At 50.9% G+C, this 18,201-nt stretch overlaps 1 protein-coding gene across 1 annotated transcript in view; it reads left to right on the forward strand.

The window, feature by feature from the left end:
• PPL (periplakin) overlaps positions 1-18,201 on the forward strand; it is a 56,080-nt gene that overhangs the window by 15,733 nt on the left and 22,146 nt on the right. The window contains exons 2-8 of the mRNA XM_048866446.2: positions 10,564-10,663; positions 12,220-12,374; positions 13,347-13,467; positions 15,634-15,759; positions 16,173-16,214; positions 16,489-16,650; positions 17,343-17,450. Of these exons, the coding sequence (XP_048722403.1) occupies positions 10,564-10,663; positions 12,220-12,374; positions 13,347-13,467; positions 15,634-15,759; positions 16,173-16,214; positions 16,489-16,650; positions 17,343-17,450 (814 nt within the window). The remainder of the gene's footprint in view (positions 1-10,563; positions 10,664-12,219; positions 12,375-13,346; positions 13,468-15,633; positions 15,760-16,172; positions 16,215-16,488; positions 16,651-17,342; positions 17,451-18,201) is intronic.

Here is an 18,201-nt window from a genome sequence, read left to right on the forward strand (position 1 = left end):
TAGGTTTGTTGATTAAGAGGTTTAGAAATAAGATGAAATTCTTTACACACTAGGCCAAAGGTCAGATCTAAAGTTTAATTAAAATTCAGGTGATTTTCCCCATTCGTTGTCCTGTAACATGTTCTGTTGCAAGTTTGGGGCAGGAAGATTTTAGGGTCAGGGGGTCAACCATAAAACGCACCTTAAAAACAGTGGAAGGTTTTTGTCAGATTTCCCTGGGCCAGATCCTCAACTGGTATAAATCAGAGCATCTCCACTGAAGCTAAGGAGCTGGTCCCTAGTTTAAATTGCAGTTTGCAAATACCCATTGTATTGCTAAGGTGCTTGCTTGAAGGAAGCAGAGAACGGAGTGGCAAATTGCTGCCAACAACACATGGAAACATGTTCTCACCTGCTCTAAACACCAGCTTCACAAAATCTTTCCGGACTTGCCCTCTGCTAGTTACTTCTAACAAAACATCTGTAAGGCTAATAAAAAGTTTACAAATTACCATACAAATTGTCCTCTCATTACACTGACTTCAGTGGCCATCTGCAAGGAGAATTTGCTCCCAGGTTGGTTCAGCTCCTCCCCAAAGGTCAGTTTCTGTCCCTTGTATCTCAGCTCCTTAATCAAAACTCGTGTATCCTCCTTGGAAGGTCTCGTCTCATTGGCTTGTATTGTAGCTTTCCTGTCCATTATACAGCAGCGTGTGCGTGCATGTTGTCGAGGCACGGCAGTCTCTTTCTGATCCAGACGAGGGATGGATTCCAGACTCAATGAACATAACTTTGCCATTCCCTGCATAGGGAGGTCCTTATTCAGGGCCAGATTGTGCCCTCAAGGCCACATGGGAAGGCATCCCTCTGTGCCAAGATCTCCCCTCTTCCATGTGAATGGGGAAAATGGCATTCACATGCCATTTTCCGAATGGCATCGCAGCACCATGCCTCCCCAAGACCCCAAAAAAGGCTTTCTAGGAGAGGGGTCAGGACTGGGCAGGCTGGGAGTAGGGAATGGGCAGCCCTGCCTTAGAGAAGATGGCCATGGGGGAAGGAGAGGCATGTTGGCCCCTCTATTAGCCCCATGGAGACTGTATTCCCTGACCCACGGAGTTCCCTCCGAAGTGGGGACCCCATTAAGATAGAGTCCCAGAGACAGGAACCGTCAAGTGGTATCCATGGGAACTCTATTGGAGCCATGCTGACAGAAAATGGGGGGGTCAATGCCAGGGGCACAGAGCGAGTGAGGTGGCACATATTGGAGGATCAATACAATTTTGAGATGGGCCCTGCAGATCATTCCACTGGGGCGGCAAACCCTGCCCCGAACGGCTCAGTCAGGGACCTGAGCCCTCTCCTGTGGGTTTTGCTGCAGGAGGCAGCTCTCTGGCACTCAACCCTCATAGACAAACTCCCATGGAAGCCAAGAGCTGAGTAACAACCCAGCAAGGGGCACCGTGCTTGGCCCATGCACTGGACGCACTGTTCCATCAGACAAAGGGAGGCTGTTCTCTAATCGGACTGTACATCTCAGCTGTGGAGAGGGTTTAGTTTCACTGTTCAAACTCACTCTTTCAAGTAGGCAGCGCGGAGGAGCCCGGCAAAGTATCTCCAGCCTAAGCCCTCTGTGGCTGCAGCTTCAGAAAACCAGATCAGTGCATCCCTTCTCTGAATTGTTTAGAACAGTCTAACACCAAGCCAAAAGAGCCATGATCTTCTCCTTTACCAAGGGTCCAGCCAATAAACCAACAGCCTCTTCTCCACCTCCCAAAGAGGGGCCCAGAGCCCCCACGGGAAGCAATCCAGCCACCAACTTAATAAAAAAAAATACAAGCCAAGCAAGCAAAGCATGGCACAGTCCCATTGTCGAGGATGATTGCGTGCCACATCTGCTTGTCATTAGCATTGCGTCCCTTTGTTGTTCCAGTCGTAGTTATGAAACAAGCCTGAGCATTTCCAGCAGAGAGCAGGCCAGCACCAAGAATTGCTGCAGTTCCCAAAGGCTCTGCGGTCAGAGAGGACTCCTGAGGGCTGCTCTTTGGGAAGCATGGAAAGGTTCCCCCTACAGGTTTCCTGACATGGCCAAGCCGAGAGGCTGGTGAATGGTCTATGACGCAAGCCAGAAAGCTTCACTGGCCACCAAGCCTCTCAGACGATCAGGCCGATTCTGCTCAGCATTGTTGCATCACAGGTCTCGCCGGTGGCTTGGAGAGACTATGGAGCTGTGCCCAAGATGGCAGTAGCTGACGGCACTCTTCTTGCCGGGGGGCAGGCCTCCGCTGCCAGGGGAAAGCATGCAAAGGAGTGGCAGCTACCACAGCCTTGGAAAGTTTGCAGGGCATGCTCACCGCCACCCCATGTCACTAGCAAGATGCTTGGCAGGCAGGACAGCGATGACTCCCCTAATCCACATGACCACGCCCCTTCTATTTTATGGCAGCGATTCTCAACTGCCATAAGCCTTGTGCTTTCACTTATGCCTGGCCAGAGAGGGTATGAAATCCAGCCGCTCCGCAGTGTAGCATCTTATGTCCATTTTGTAAATTACGATTCAAGGGGCAGTGGAGAATCATGCTCAAGGGGCTCAAATGCCAGGAACCTGCCTGTGCAAGTGAAAAGGGCTGTGTATACCTTCTCTGTCTCACCTTGTGTGCCATGCAGGGGCCCACAGGGCCAGATCCTAAACTAGTGCAAATCAGTGTAATTCAATGCGGCTATGCTGAGCTATACCGGCTGAGGATCTGGCTTGTCCTGTTTGGAGTTGCATTAATACACGTGCTCGCCTCCTGTTGCAGGATCTTAGCAGGCCCAGCCAGCCAATAACTCGCTATTTCCCACATCACTGCAGAGGGATTTTCAGCCCCTTTCCCAGGCTGAATGAACTGAATGAACAGAGCATACTGCTCACGGGGCAAGGGGTCATACAGTGGAATTGACTGTAAAGGGAGATGGAGGAGACATTGCTTTAAACCTCTTAGACTCATAACTGGGACTAGTTAGAAAATATAGACATCCGACAGGCAAGATGGTGCAACATACCATTCGACCAAACCACCATGCACTGTAACTCTTGAGTTTTTCATGATCAAAGCGGAGAATTATAAGATTATAAGATGATCATTTGCTTTTCTTTTCCTCCTAGGATCTCAAAGCACATCTACAGAGAAGTGCTCCATCTCTAAGAGCTAGACATTATTAATTATTATTAACAGCCATCATTAATTAATGAACCCTCAGAAATGCCCCTTTGTGGTTGGGAAGATGTTTTATCCCCATTGCCCAGTTGTAGCCCACAGAGATACGGGACCAGGTTTTGACCTGCTTGCCCATGATGAACAGTAACTTGCTCCCCCGAGGGCCCCAGCAAAGTCTAGTGAGCTGATTCTTCACTCACTCATGCTGGTTTTACACCAGTATCATTCCATTGACTTCACTGGAGTCATTCCTGGTTTTCACTGATGGAGGCAAGTGGAGAATCAGGTCTACTGGGACCCCATGTGGAGTAAGGTGCTATATAGCCAAAGGAAGGAGCCTTAACAGGATCTGGCCCAGGTGATGTGCCTAAAATGTCTCAGAGATTCAGTGGTGGCTCTAGGAGTCCTGGTTCCCAGTGCCCATCTATAACTATGGTCCCGCCCTACCAAATTCACAGCCATGAAAAATGTGGCACAAACTGTGGAATCTGGTCTTTCCCGTGAAGACTGATTTTTTTGTGTACTTTTACCCCATACTATAAAAGTATAACTATATGGTAAAAGTATACAAACGTACACAGTGCTGCCTTCAGAGCTGGGCACCTGGCCCAGCCAGCAGCTGCTGCTCTCCGGCCATCCAGCTCTGGAAGGCAGCACAGAAGTAAGGATGGCAATACTGTGACCCCTCTACAATAGCTTTGCAACCCCTTTTTGGGTTGGCACCCCCAGTTCGAGAAATGCTGAGTCTTAAGGGCTTTACGTGATTATATTTTGCCATTTTAAAATACATATTCATGTTTTGTTACAACACCGTGAAATTTAAGAGTTAAATACCTGAAACTGTGAAATTCAAGATTTTCAAAATGCTATCACAGTGAAATTTATGAAAATGGACCGTGAATTTGGTAGGGCCCTATCTATAACCTCTAGAATTCTGCCAACATTAGTCCTATAGAGGCATTTAAATCCAACCCCTTGAACTATTACATTAAAAGAGGACATGGGTATTTTTGCCAGGAGTCAAACGCAATGAAAGAGCCTACGAGGTCGACGTCTTCAATGGCCTTTCAGTTACCTAGTGCATCCGAACAGAGCTGCTCAGAAATACTGGCGAGTATCTGCACAGCACATTGCTTTGCACTGCTAGGAACACAGAGCCTCGTAATCCTCCTCTTAATCTAATCAACTCCTTGCACTGAGAGGGCTCCATGGAAATGAAATCATTGGCTACATTGCAAACTGCTTCTAAAACAGACATAATGCAGGGCCTTTCCCTCGCCTGCTAGATGGAGACACACAAACAAACCTGGGCTTGCGACAGAAAACCACGCTCCCCTTAGGCATATCCTATCATCCCTTCCCCAAGCCCTCCCTTGGCTCACTCCTCACTCATAAGTACTTTCCCCGCAGCCATGTGGATTTGTGCTATTTTGAGACTCTGTAGAGGCAGTTTCTTCTTGGATATGAACTGCTTGCAGCTGCAGGAGAAAGTCAGCAAGCAGCAGTACTTACCTCTGAGCAGTCAGATGACAACACCAAGCGGATCTGCGGTGACACTCACCTTTATGTCCAAGGAGGTTTCCGACCAGTAATAACTTCGAGTCGGATGTCTAGGGTCATTTTCAAAAGTGGCTTGGGGCCAGAAATGCAAAGGTATTTAGCTGCCCAGAGATGCTCATAGGTGCCTAGCAGGATTTTCAAAAGCACCTTGGTGCCTAATTCCCTTTGAAATTAATAGAGGTTAGGTGCCCAGGCACTTCTAAATCAGCTATTAGGTGTCTATCTACATAGCCTTAGGCATCTAAATACCTTTGAAAATCTGTCCCCAAGTCTCTTTTGAAAATAGGATTTATGCACTTTTGAGCATGTTGCCTGAAGTCACACCACTCTGTGCTCAGAATGGGGTCTATTATTTCCTGTTCATGCATAGTCCACGTTAACATAGTGGGCCAGATTCTGATCTTAGTGACAGTGATGTAAATCCAGAGGAACTCCACTGGGGGGTTAGCACTAATGGAAGTAGCTTAGGCCCTTTATGAGTTCCTAGGGTATCACTTCTTTGGACCTTTTCTCTCTCAACATCTTGAATCCCATTTCGTCTGTGGGGCTCATAGAAAAACTTACACAAGGCACCACAGTCCTAGATAATTCTTCACCTCTGAATATTAGAAGAGTTGGGCACACAATTGAGCGTTTCATGTGCACATGCAGCTACTATGATTGCGCGCACAAATCATGTCTGCACAATTGGTGTTTGTGCCTGTGGTCACCCAGGTTGCCTGAGCAATTGCACCATTTGCCTGCACGTTAGATGCACGACTGGGCATACATTTTGTGCATGCAATTCTTCTGAAAACCTTGTTCTGTCCTTTTAAGAGTGCCCCATTCTAGCCTGGCATTAACAATAGCATTGAACACATCTGATGTGATTTGAAAGGCACATGGCAAGGTTATTCTCTTCTCTAAAACCCCGTTCATTTGCTGCTGCTCTAAGAGGCCCCGGAGCAATGCTAGGACTTTGTTAATTAAGAGTTGCTAAACAGAGAGACAGTGACAGATGCTGAGACTAAGCTAATAACCAGCACCAGCAATGTGATGACATACAGAAGCTTCCTGGCTTCCATAAAGGAAAACAGAGCCAAACACTGTGCTCAGAGGGTGAGTGGAAATGCTAGCAGGTGTGTCCACTGCCACAAGAATCCTACTGGCTGGGACAGGATTCCAGGGGGGCATGTGGTAGGTGATGGGTAGAGGGGTGAATTTTTCTGATCTTTTGCAAAGGGCACTAACTACGCCTGGCTAGTACGTGCTACACAGCTCAGCCCTCATGCCAGTCAGCTACGGGGGGGCTGGCCACATCACAAGATGGCAGAACTCATGTCCTGGATGGCCCATGGTGCAGGAACTGAGAGTTGAGATGCACGTCCCTCCAAAAGCTCTCAAGCACTAAGGTTAGATCATGTTGCAGCTGAAATCACACAGCTGCAGAGAGAACATCAAGACCACCTCCTGCCCTCCAACCATTGGTGCTACTGGGAGATCTGCCTGCAGGCGAAGGGCATGGCATGGCCCTATATCTGTGCAAAGTCTGCGGAGAGTTTTGACCTGATCTATGGAATTGGACAGCTCATTATAAAATCCTCTGCTAAGTTTGGAGTGAAGGGGTGTTGCTCAAGCAGACAGCTAAGCTTAGTGCTTTGAGGAGCTTGGATGGATGAGAGTCTGGTTCTGAAGTAGGAGAGGCTTAGTCCATGTTCCACTAAGATACTTTCCTGGTTCATCTTTATCCCAGGCTGCATTTGCCTGAGGCTCTGGTCTTGTCATATTGCATATTCTTGAGCTGAGTCAGGCCTTAATGGGACCCTGCCACAGAAACCCCAGGTGCTGTGAGAAGTGGGGTTATGGGACTGGTGCTCTTCCAGTGGGGCTGGCACTGAGCAGCATTCCGCTAGGCTGTGTCGTCACTTTATGCTGCTATGGGTGCCCTCCTTTGGATGAAATATGAAACCCTGATCTTGTAATTATTTTACTGAGCAATTAATATATTCAAAGCACTGTATCAACGTTAAGCTTTCCACCACTCTTTAGTCCCATTTTATAGAGGGGAAACTATCTATTGCCAAGAGGTTTAAGTGTCTTGCTTAAGGCCACAAAACAAACTGATTTCAGAGAGAGGATTTGAACTCAGGACTTCCTAGCTACCAGGCCTATACTCCGGCCTGTGGACATTGCTAGGTCTTGTAAAGCTGGCTGGGATTACTCAATATCCCCTGACATTTTGCTCAAGTGTTGCAGCTGGTGTCTTGGCCATGTGCCCACTCAGCTAATTACACCCTGCCTCACTCAGTAATCCTGCTGGCTCCGGCTGGATGCCCTGTTCTTCAGGTCCCAACTGATGCTAACGTGCAGCGTTGTGCTGTTGCCTCTTCGGGCCTGAGTGAGGTGGTTTCTGTCTATAATTTATGAAGCATCTCAGGAGCCTTCAGCAAGCCAGGCAATAGCAACAGATGGGGCTTGCTCTACTCATTGCCAGGAAATGAACGGTTACTTTAGAAACTGAAGGTTCACCCCTTGTAAGGGGCAGTTGATCACGCCAGTTTCCCACTTGCAGACTGATAGAACGGACAGAAGATATAGCCAGCCTAAGCCATCACTAAGTCTTCCATACCCAGAGGGGGGAAATTCACTCTCCGGCAGCTGCCACTTTGCACTGGCTACGCAGACGCAACATGTCTGTAAAGTGGCCAAAAAGTCTTCCCCGCCCCACCCCCACTAACACCTGCAGCTAGTTCCCTGGCAGGTACAGGGCCAGTATAGCCAGCTCTATGCCACCCCTCCCCAGGCACAGAAGGTGTGACTAGGGTGTTTCACTGCCGGTGTTATTCTTGCCGAGGCTGTTGCCGCCAGGGGTGCAAGTTGGAACTTGTGTCGGAGAGTGAGCCAGCCCCCGGTGCCCTCAGGGTGAGAGAGATGCAGCATCTTCCCTATCGTGGGTTCTGCACCAAATTGAGGCCTAAATGCTGGCTTGCGGCAGGGACTCTGGTTCCACTTGGCTTGTGCTTTGTTCCATCATCACAGGGCTGATCTTAAGAGCCTAGTGGTTTGTGCACCACCAGTTCAAAGTATCAGACAGCTGCAGTGGGTGCGTGGGATCAGATCTCCTGCAACAGCCGTGGCAGCTCAGTGAAACAAGGGGATGAAGGTTCCCAAGGGCTCTCCTTGTTTCTAGCTTCAAAAGGGGCAAACTATCCTCTCACTTCCACCTCCTCACCACCAGGGACTGTCAAGCAAGATGAGCCGCTGGGCCCTGAGCCGCCATCGCTCTGCAGTGTGCAGCCCCCCACCCTGGCGTATTGCATGGGTGAAAACCACTCCATCAGAATGGCAGCTTTCCACACCTGCTCTTCACAGGTGTAAACGCCTGGGCACGGTTCCCACTGCACTCCGGAGCCAGGCAGTGCCTGGGGTAGAATGCTACCGAGTGGCACGGAAACCACAGCAGTGTATGAAACAGTCAGTGGATGAGCAAACACTGGCAAGAAACAAGGAGCCTCCACTAGATGACCAGGATCACTGCTTGGAAGGCAGATGCACCTCCCTGTGAATTGCAGCTCTGGCCACCAGCCCGAGCACTTCATTATGTTATAAATCACGAGTCAGTTGGGGCCTGATCTTGCTAACTCGCACTCATGCACGCTGTCCCGCTGACGTCAGCCAGGCTTCTCTTGTGGGTGAGTGAGGCTCCTCCAGCTGCACTGCCCTGCAGGGACAAACTGTCCTTCTCTCAAGGAGGGAGAAGGGTTCCTTGGGCAAGTGCCCACATGGACAAAGCCGAGGTGGGTGGGCCTGTCCCCCTCTGTTTGGTTTAGATAACAAGGCGCTTTCCTTACAGCATGGATGCCCTTTGCCTAGGAAGTCAGGGTTGCTGCTGAAGGAGGAGCCCTGCCTGCCAAGGACGGCATCCCCGCTGCTGGCCCATTCCTGCAGCTGATACACTGCAGTGGAAATGTACAGTGCTTGTCATGGAGCCTGACCACACCAGGAGACTTTGCACTTACCGAGCTGGTGGCTATTGGGTTTGCTAGATCCTCGGGCACTGGAGGCTCATCTGGGCCCCACAGAGCTCTTTCAGGCCATGGATCGCATCATGTTCCAGACACATGTTCGAACAACCTCAGGCACAAGACTCCAAGGGCAGATTGTAAGATGTGCCCAAGGGTGGACAACTTCCAGCTGGGACTTGCTGAGCATGGCTTTTACTGGCCCAGCTGGAGCAGGAGCTCTCTCTTGACTCACCTGGCTAAGGGGCTGCCAACAGCGTCCAGGTTGAAGCCTCACTTGTGATGACTTGTGGGGAGCACACAGCCAGCTGCTCAGGGAGCTACAGTAGGTGCTTAAGTCAGCTGTAGTGACCAGCCAGCAACAAGAGGGAATCCTCCAGTGCAGACCAGGGGTCAGATCTGCAGCTGATGCAAATGCCAACCCACTGCAGCTGAGGATCGGACATTCTGTCTCCATGCCTCCATCCTCAGTGAACCTGTCTCTCCTGCAGACCCATGGAAATGCCCCATCCATGCTCTGTAACATGCAGCCCTCTGAATACCCGTATGGCTCACCCAGATACATCTTGCCTTTCAGAGCCCAGGACAGCTGCTGATTAACAAGCACCTGGGGAAGAAAAGGGCAGCTCAGCTTTGACTTGGAGTTACACCAGTGCCTCCCCCTTGACTCCACTGGGAAGGCAGTGATGTAACTAGAGGATGTGGCTCAGGTGTATGTCCACATCCAGCTGGCTGTGTGGGCGTGAGCCCATCCGGTGCTGCTGGGCTCTCCTTCCTGGCCACGGTGCCAGTCCAGCTGGTTCTGCAGCTGATATTCAGCCACACTCTGTCCTTCTCCTCCCCCGAGAAATCCACGGTAGTCCTTTGCCTCCTACCCAGCACAGGCAGGAGAATCCCTGCGTCCCATCCTCAAACTTTGGTATCAGGGCCAGGTAACACCAGCCCTGGATCCACATGGCCAGGATCACTCCCTCTCTCTTGCTGTTGTTGACGGGGGACAACCTGCACCGGCTGGGATTAGCTGCGACCTAATCTCTGCTGAATGCACAGAGCAGCTTTCTATGGAGCAACTCCCAGTGTCTGCTAGACTGGAGCAAGGAGGTGATGCACCCATATCTGTGCTGCCCCTCTGGAGCAGCTGCTGGCTTGAAGGGGGGCGTAGTACAGCCAGCAGCCCACCTCAGACTGCAGCTTGGGCCAGAACGTCGGGGACACCCTGGCTGGTGGTGATTGACCATCACAGGCTGTATTTGGGAATTACAAAGCCAGGGAGGCTGACGGGATCCCATCAGTGTCCAGCAGCTTCAGTAAACAAGCAGGTCTGCCTTCACTCCCATCGGCCTGTATCGTCTCTGCCATGAGAGATGGGGGGTGTGCACACAATGATCAGTCAGGGAGCCCCACCCTAGAGTCCCTTTTCCCCCTGCTCTGGAGCTGTCCCATTCCCCCGTGCCCTCTTGAGGTCATGCCCCTAGTTCCTGAGGCAGGGCCAGGCCTGGCTGTGGTGGGGAGGGCAAGGTGCTCCCATCCTGCTGCGTGGGAGATCATAACCTGGCCCCTCCTGGCAGGGCAGCCGAGCATTCTGGAAACTATTAGAAAGGCAGCAGTGAGTCATGTGCAGCTGCAGTGCCTGGCAGGCTGAGCTGAGCCCTCTCCCTCCCTCAGATGGGGTCAGGACCATTGGGCAGAGAGCAGGGCTGGCTCACTGCCACCAGGGCGAGGCACTTCCAGATATCCCGGAGCCTGGCAGCAGCTCAGGAGATGGTCTCCCGCTTCACTCTCCTGTAGTCACCGGCATCAATTCCTCTGCTCTTCTCTCCCCACAGCATCTCCAGCAAGGAGCTGTCAGAGCTCATCGAGCGGCTGCAGAAAAATGCCGACCAGGTGGAAAAGAACATTGTAGAAGCTGACTCCCGAATGCAGAATGTAAGAGCTGCCCCTGTGCTCAAACCCCACCACACTTAGCCACACCCCTTCCCATGCACACCCCACTCCTATTCTTCTGTAGGCTCCTGTTCCCAATACATCCTGCCCACGCTGCCCATTCTCCCTGGAGGATTGCCCCCCAACATCATCCAATCCCTAGACAGCCTCTCTTTATGTTACTCACCTTCCATAAACATGCCACACCACCTTGCAGGCATCCAACACCTATACAGCCATCCCATGCATGCACCTCCTCCACCCCCCCTTTCTCCCTGAATGCACATCTACCTACCCTCACCTGCATGGGCCCTCATCCTGACCTCGATTGCAATTACCTTAGTGAGGGAGCTTTCCTTCCATTGCATTTAGCCGTTAGCTTGCCGGTTCACACCAAGTCTGCAGCCCAGTCCTTCTCTTGGAGGATCCTCTTTGCATCCATCTTCCTTTCACGTGCACCTGCTGCCTTCCCCGCTCGTGTGATTGAGAACACCTTTGATCACTATAGCCAAAAGGGTTTGCAGAATTTTGTCGACTTCAGGCTGTTCTGTGCAGTGTGGTTGTCATTTGCATTTCACTCCCATGGGACAGTGAAATTAAGGTGGTCAGTTTCACTTTCTATTTACAGTCAGTTTCATTTCCCATTTCTTAACAACCATCACAGTGCTGAAGGGTGGGAGATTCCCCAGACTATGAAGAAGGTTTAACCCCCTTCATTCCCCTCCCCCCTGGAAAAACCCCAACCCTTGTCATTTAAACTAATGGCCCTAAATATATTTCTAGTCCTATCTTATTTTGTTTAAAAAAAAATAGATTACATATCATAACTGTGAGGACTATCCTATTGGATCATGTCCCCTATACACAGCAACAGCAGAGCCGCTTCTGTGATGGGATGCCTGGTGGCTTTGAAGATCTATCCTGGGGAACATGTTACAACACTGGCCCTATAACACCAGTGCAGAGTGGTTAGATGAAAGGGACATAAAGAGGAGGAAATGTAGTCTCATGAAGCTAGGAGGTTAAACCCTCAGACCCCAGTTACCTATGACTCGGATAATGGGTCTCAGAAGAGGCCTGCTGTGGAGTGGAATAGATTACATGGCCTCCTGTTATTTCCATATAAACTAGTGAAAGGATTCCTCAGAAGGAGGTCTAGTCACAAGTTGTGTGATCATGAGAAAACAACAGACATGAACATCAAGGGAGAAGGAAACAGACAACTCCAGCTTGGGGTTCATCTCTCTCCAATGAGCGTAGCCGCAGCATTCAGCCTGCCCAAAAGTATTCTATCCTTGGCCTCCCACGCAGGCACTCTATAGTCCTGCTCCTGAGCATCTGTGGCTGGGGAGGAGGCCAGTGTGTGGAGGTTAACATCCTGTTCACGGGTGCCCCCCCTCCTTACACACTGCGCCTCACAACACAGGCTGTATGACCAACCCTTATGTAATAACTCCATGCATTGGGCAGTTTTATGTTGTATTGTTTTCCACCATTCAGCTGCTGTCGATTTCAGCTCTTTCTGCCAATTCACCATCCTTTTCTCGTTGCATCCACAGGACTTACACAAGCTCAAGGCCGGCCAGCCTGCTCAATACAAGGACCACACAGCAAGTAAACTGTCCGAGTCGGATAAACTCCTCTACGTTCTGGATGGGGACGCAGCAATTGCCAGGCACATGAAACACCCACAGGGTGACATGATCACAGAAGAGTGAGTCCAGTGGGGACAAAATTTGTTTTGGACCCTAATTGCATGCATGTTGCTGGGCTAGCCAGACACCCCTCGTAGGCCAGTAGGCATTTCTGTAACTCCTTATGGGAGGGCACTGGATGGTATAGCTAGAGTTGGGCAACATTTATGGCTGTATGTTTTTTTGGTCAAAAAACGCACCTTCAGGTGGACGGAAACATTTCATGGATTTGGGTGGAATTCGCCTAATTGTTTCAGTAAAAAAAATTCTGAAAAGAATGGAAATGTTTGGGTTTCACATTTTAGAAATGAAACATTTTGATTTTTCAATTCTAAACGCCTTTTCATTTGGACTTTTACTGTCATTTTAAAAAAACCTGAAAAGAAAATGAAATGTTTCATTTAGGGTTGAACAAAATGGTTGGTTTGTTTGTTTGAAAAAATCCAGTTTGCTGGAAATTTTGGTTGGCTGAAAATGTTTGTTTCTAGTCAACCCAAAACTATTTTTTTTCCAGTTCAGCCACTCAACTGAAAAATCAATTATTCACATAGCTCTGATTACACCACAGATACAGCATAGCCTAAAGAGGGCTTTTGTGTGTCTGTACTTACACCACCTTAGTCTGGGCTCTCACATTAAGCAAGGTCAGCCCTGGGCCGTACTCAGGTGGGAGACCCTCCCAGGTTAAAAAAGGGGTGCGAGTGCCACTCTTCCCTCGGGTCAGTTCAGTACCTTGTGGCCCAGCACTGTGCTGCAGTCGATGCTGACTTTTTGGTGAGATGCAAAATCACATTCCTGAGCGGTTATTAAAGATCACATGGCAGTGCAGTCCGACCATGCCCCCTTCTCCCAATGTGCCAGGGGACTTGGGGAGGGAGGATGACCCACAGAGCTGATGGTACCAGCTCTGTGCCAGCCCAGAGATTGATCACACCAGCCTAACTACTACATCCTTGATGCCCCTGAGTAGCTTGTCTTCTCCCTTTCTTCAGCATCCGGCAGCTGAAGGAGCGCGTGGCAAACCTGCGTGCGAAACACGACCAGATCTACAACTTCACTCCGCAGGATGTGGAGCCGCAGGTCAACTGGTCCAAGGTGATCGATGAGAAACAGGTACAGTGACCCCAGCATCTGCCCCTGAAACACCTGTGCCTGCCTGCAGCGACCCTCAGGGCAGCTCTGGAGACAGGGGCTTGCACCAAAAGTTTGCCATGTGGGTGCCAGAATTTTTTTCCCATGGAAGAACACACCGAGGAGCTCTCACTCAAACCATCAAGGCAGCTTAACATGGCATGGAGCACACACAACAACGGAATGTATTGAGTGGGGGCAGATGGGGAAGGCTGGGAATATTAGAGTGGAATCCAGGACTCCAAGGGTTTTGGAATGGGTTTAAAATGACCAGAGAATGGGTGGGCAGCTGTCCTTAACTGAGGCTTTAGCTACACTGGGGATCTGCTCTGAGGACAGCCATCCATGGCCAGCCACTGGGCGAAGCTGCACCAATGGATCTCCCTACAGTAGAGCACTATTTTACCAGTGTAGCTTGCACGTGCTTGAAACCTGGGTAAGCTGCCCCATTGCTGATCAAGGCTTATCGCAGTTTGCCCTGTCTGCTAAAGTTAACTGATGCTGGTGGCCATCCACTGATGCCTGAAATTAGACCAAATATGGCCAAAGCCTCCTTTGGAGACAGTACATCCGAGTGGATAAAGCACTTAACTGGGATTCAGGAGATCTGGGTGCCATACTCAGCTCTGTCACTGCCCTGCTGGTTGACCTCAGGCGAGGTACTTCTCCGCTCCATGCCTCAGTTTCCCCATCTGTAAAGTGGGGATAATGACACAGACCTCCATTGTAAAGTGCTCTGAGGTCTACAGCCAAAAAGCACCATATAAAAGCTAGGTATTAGCTTTGGTCTTGGTCTTTCCCCCATCACCTTCTTTTATTCTCTTCTCATTTTCTTGAACGCATTTGTTTTTCATCCTAGACAGATAGAAAAAGTAAGGGCCAGGTCCTGAACTGGTGTAAATCAGCAGAGATCCAGAGAGTTGTGCCAGTTCGCAGCAGCTGAGGATCTGGCACAAATGGATGCTGCCTTGGTGTGTGGTAGCCACACCTTACGGGTTCTAAAGCCCTCTGCTGCTGTTCGTGGCTGCTCAGTGACGGGGAACGGAATTGCACTTCATTCAGACAATCCCGGGGACTTTGGGTCAGTTCTTATGAGCGAAAGGACGATTTCACTCCTATCAAGGGCTGGCCTACGATGCCCGCTGTATTCATTAGCCACATCCAGCACAATAACAGACACAACTGGTCGCTCCACACTGTTGATTTTGCTGCTATTCAAACTGCTGTGTCAGCTTCGCTGTGCAAATCCCCAAATCCAGCCTGAGCTGCAGCTTGTTTAATTAGCACTTTGCTTTGGGAAGGCCATGCTGGCCTTGCAGTTCTGCCCATTGTGCGGGCTCTGCTGCTTCCAAAGGGGAACGGGCCCATTAGCATGGGAGAGGGGAGGCCCTTGCAATGACGGAGGTTTGTACAATGCTTGGGAAATGCCAAGCGGTGGTTATTAGAATTCACATCACAGGCAGGCGCTGCTACCCATCTCGTCCCCTAGCACCTTGCAGTCTTGGGCTGCTCCTTCTCCCACTGACGCCGCTAGCCAAACTCCCAGCAGGCCCATCTTAGCCTCTGGAGAAGAGACACTTCACAGTGCAACCCAGGGCTGCCTCCTAGGAACATGGAGACTGCTATATTAGATCAGACCTTCGTTGGGATGCCCACCATCTGGCAGCACCTGGCCCTCGACGCTCGAGGAGACAGCTCGTGCAATGCTGTAAAGGGGCGGGGGTAGGGGAAAGCCCAGGCCACCAGCTGACACCCTGTAGCCTAAGAACGGGTCATCCTTGCATAGCTGCAAGTGGGCCATGTTCACACCAGCTCTCAGGCTGCCTCTGTGCTATGAGAAGCTCGTCCTAGAGGTGTTGAGTGCCCTTTGCTCTGATGTGATGTGGGGGGATAAAAGAGGAGGTCTGGCTCAGAGATCCCTACGCCGTTCATGACGCTGAGTGCTTCAGCCAAGGCTCTTTCTAGGTCTTCAGGGAGCAGAGATTCCCATGAGACTTCCCAAACCTGCCCCATTCCCCACTGCAACGAAGCAGAAGAGGGCACCCCAGGCTGGGGGTCTCTCTGCCTTAGCTCCAGGCAGGTGGGCAGCAGAGCTGGAGGGTGGTTCCCGGTACGCCTGTTGCTAACCTTAGCCTCTCTGTGCGCCAGGAAACATTGAACAGCCAGGGCTTTGGGACCGACCTGCCGCTAGTCAACAGTCAAGTGGAAGAGCACAACATCTTCCACAATGAGGTGATGGCCATTGGGCCGCATATCAGCAAGGAACGGGACAAGGTAGGGCCCGTCTCTGCCTCATTCGCTGGTGTTCCCTGTGCCAGTCTTCGCTCTTTCTACCCTGCCCCTGCCCCCGCCCAACCCTTCCTACACGGGATTGCAGAGCACAGGCCAAGCTTTTAGACTAACACAGGAACTTCAGGCCAAGCTAGGGGAGACGCACCCGAGGGAAGGACAGGCTTCCAAGAACACGGGGAGAGCAGCACCCAAAGTTGCTTGCAGTGCCATGGGCCCAACCCAAGCCCTGTGTCCAAAGACCCCAAACTGCAGGGTGTCCTGAAGCTACACCTGTACCCAGAGCTGAGTTTCAGGGGCAGCCCCCCGACATGCCCCCTGCTAGATCCAGCCCCCTTTGCCCTCCAGCTGAGCTCTTCGGCCCTTCTCATGCCTGGCTTTTCTCTCCTTGTTTGCAGGAATATATGAGCAGCCTCCAGGTGAAATACCAGAAGCTGCTGGTAAGAACCTCCCTCAGCCCTGAGGGAGCCGGAGGTTGGTGGCTAAGCACCAGAGAGCTGGGGAAAGGGGGTGCGAGCACGGGAAGGATGTGTAAGAGGGAGACACATGGCCCAGAGATGCTCATTACTGGTGGGGAGGGGGGTGCAGAGTCCTCACAACTCCCCCTCCCCCCCTGCAGAGGAAAGTTCTGAGCAGGTGGCCTCCTTGGGCTGCTCCCCCAACTCCATGACTGGACGGTGAGCTCTGACCCTCTGCAATCCTCTCCTTTGACAGTCAGGGTCCCAGCAGCGGCAGCAGGATTTGAACTCCCTGCAGGATTACATGCAGCGCTGCACGAACAAGCTCTACTGGCTGGATCAGCAGGCCAAGGACAGAATGCATTACGACTGGAGTGACCGCAACCTGGACTACCCCAGCCGACGACGCCAGTACGAGGTCTGTGTATACCCTCCCCGGCACACAAAACCTGCCTATCTCGCCAGCTGTCTCCTGGCCAGGAGTATCACACCAAAAGGCGGAGGCAGTGTTGCCTAAGGGGGAGAACACTGCACTGGGACTCAGGAGACCTGTGGGTTCTAGTACGAGCTTTATCACTGACCAGCTGGGTGACTTCACATCCCTGCTCTGTGCCTCAGTTTCCCCCCTTTGTAAAATGGGAACAACGCTACTGACCACTTTTGTAAAGTACTTTGCCATCTACTGCTGCAAAGGGCTGGCTAAGAGATAGGGCTTGATGTTATTACATGTACAAATAGATCAGGCCCTAAAACAAAAAAGAATGAAAATACCTGTCTTGACATAGGGCCTGATTCTCCTCTTGCTTACGCTGGATTTACCTTGGTGGGAGCAAGGAGAGAATCCAGCTCAGAGACTTTACAAGCAACTATAAGGAAAGGAGGAGGCCAAGATGCAGCAGGGCAGGGCTGGGGCTTCCTGGCCTTAAGGGATTCTCTGTTTTGAGTGCACCAAGGAGTCAGACCCCTTCATTTTAAGGTATGTAAAATCTGGGGTGTAAGCAAGGGTCCCTTCCCCCTGCTGTTGCTGGGTTCCTGTGTTCTGGTCTGTTAGTAAGGGGTCCCCTCCAAGCATTCCCTTCTGAGCCTGACACCTTCACTGCCTCTGTCTAGAACTTCATCAGTTGCAATCTAGAAGAGAGAGAGGAGGCTGTCAACAAACTGCATGCGGAAGGAGACCAGTTACTAGCCCAAAACCACCCTGGGAAGAACCCCATTGAGGTGAGTGTCCCAGAGAATGCTAACAGGTATGTCTTTTCCCTGCATACCCTGGAGAGAACACCATCCCATCCAGGAAATGCCTACTTGACCCTGACCCAGCACCCTGAGATGACAGTCCATGGAGAAAACTCCCCTGCCCTGTGTCCTGTATTGGCACTCACCCTATAATGGCTCCTCAGCTTTGCATGGCTTCCTGAGCTGCCGAATGCCAACCAAAAGGCTCCCTTCTACTACAACTGTATAAATTGGGTAAAACAGGGATCCCATTACCCCACCTCCGCCAGGCCTGTTATCTTGTTCCTCCCCTGACAAGCAGAGCTGGTTAAAAAAAACAACAACATTTGTTTTTTTTCACATTTGTCCCCCAAAATGTGTCCCATATTCTAGCCCGCTCTCCCGAGCAACTCTGCTCGGACATGTGGATTTCCGGCTCTGGTCTTAGGCTGCCCACGAGGATTCGTTCAGTGGAAATGGAAGGTGGCATTTTCCCCTGGGTAGCAAGCATGTTTGGTTAGGTTCACTCCTGGAGTAACTCCATTGACTCCAGTGGCGTTACACCAAGAGAGAATTTAGCCCCATAGCAATCTGGCGAGTTGCTTCCAAGCCTTCAGTTCCCAGAGGAAAACTGGCTAATGTGCTGCTCCTGCTACCCATTGCTACTATTCTTGGTTTCATACCCCATTTACGATTGTGTCACCAAGTAAATGCCTCCCTGGGATTCTTCTCCAGAGCTGGTATTCACCCATTGAGG

The sequence above is a fragment of the Caretta caretta genome, chromosome 10 (assembly GCF_965140235.1).
Source record: "Caretta caretta isolate rCarCar2 chromosome 10, rCarCar1.hap1, whole genome shotgun sequence".
Classification (NCBI taxonomy): domain Eukaryota; kingdom Metazoa; phylum Chordata; order Testudines; family Cheloniidae; genus Caretta; species Caretta caretta.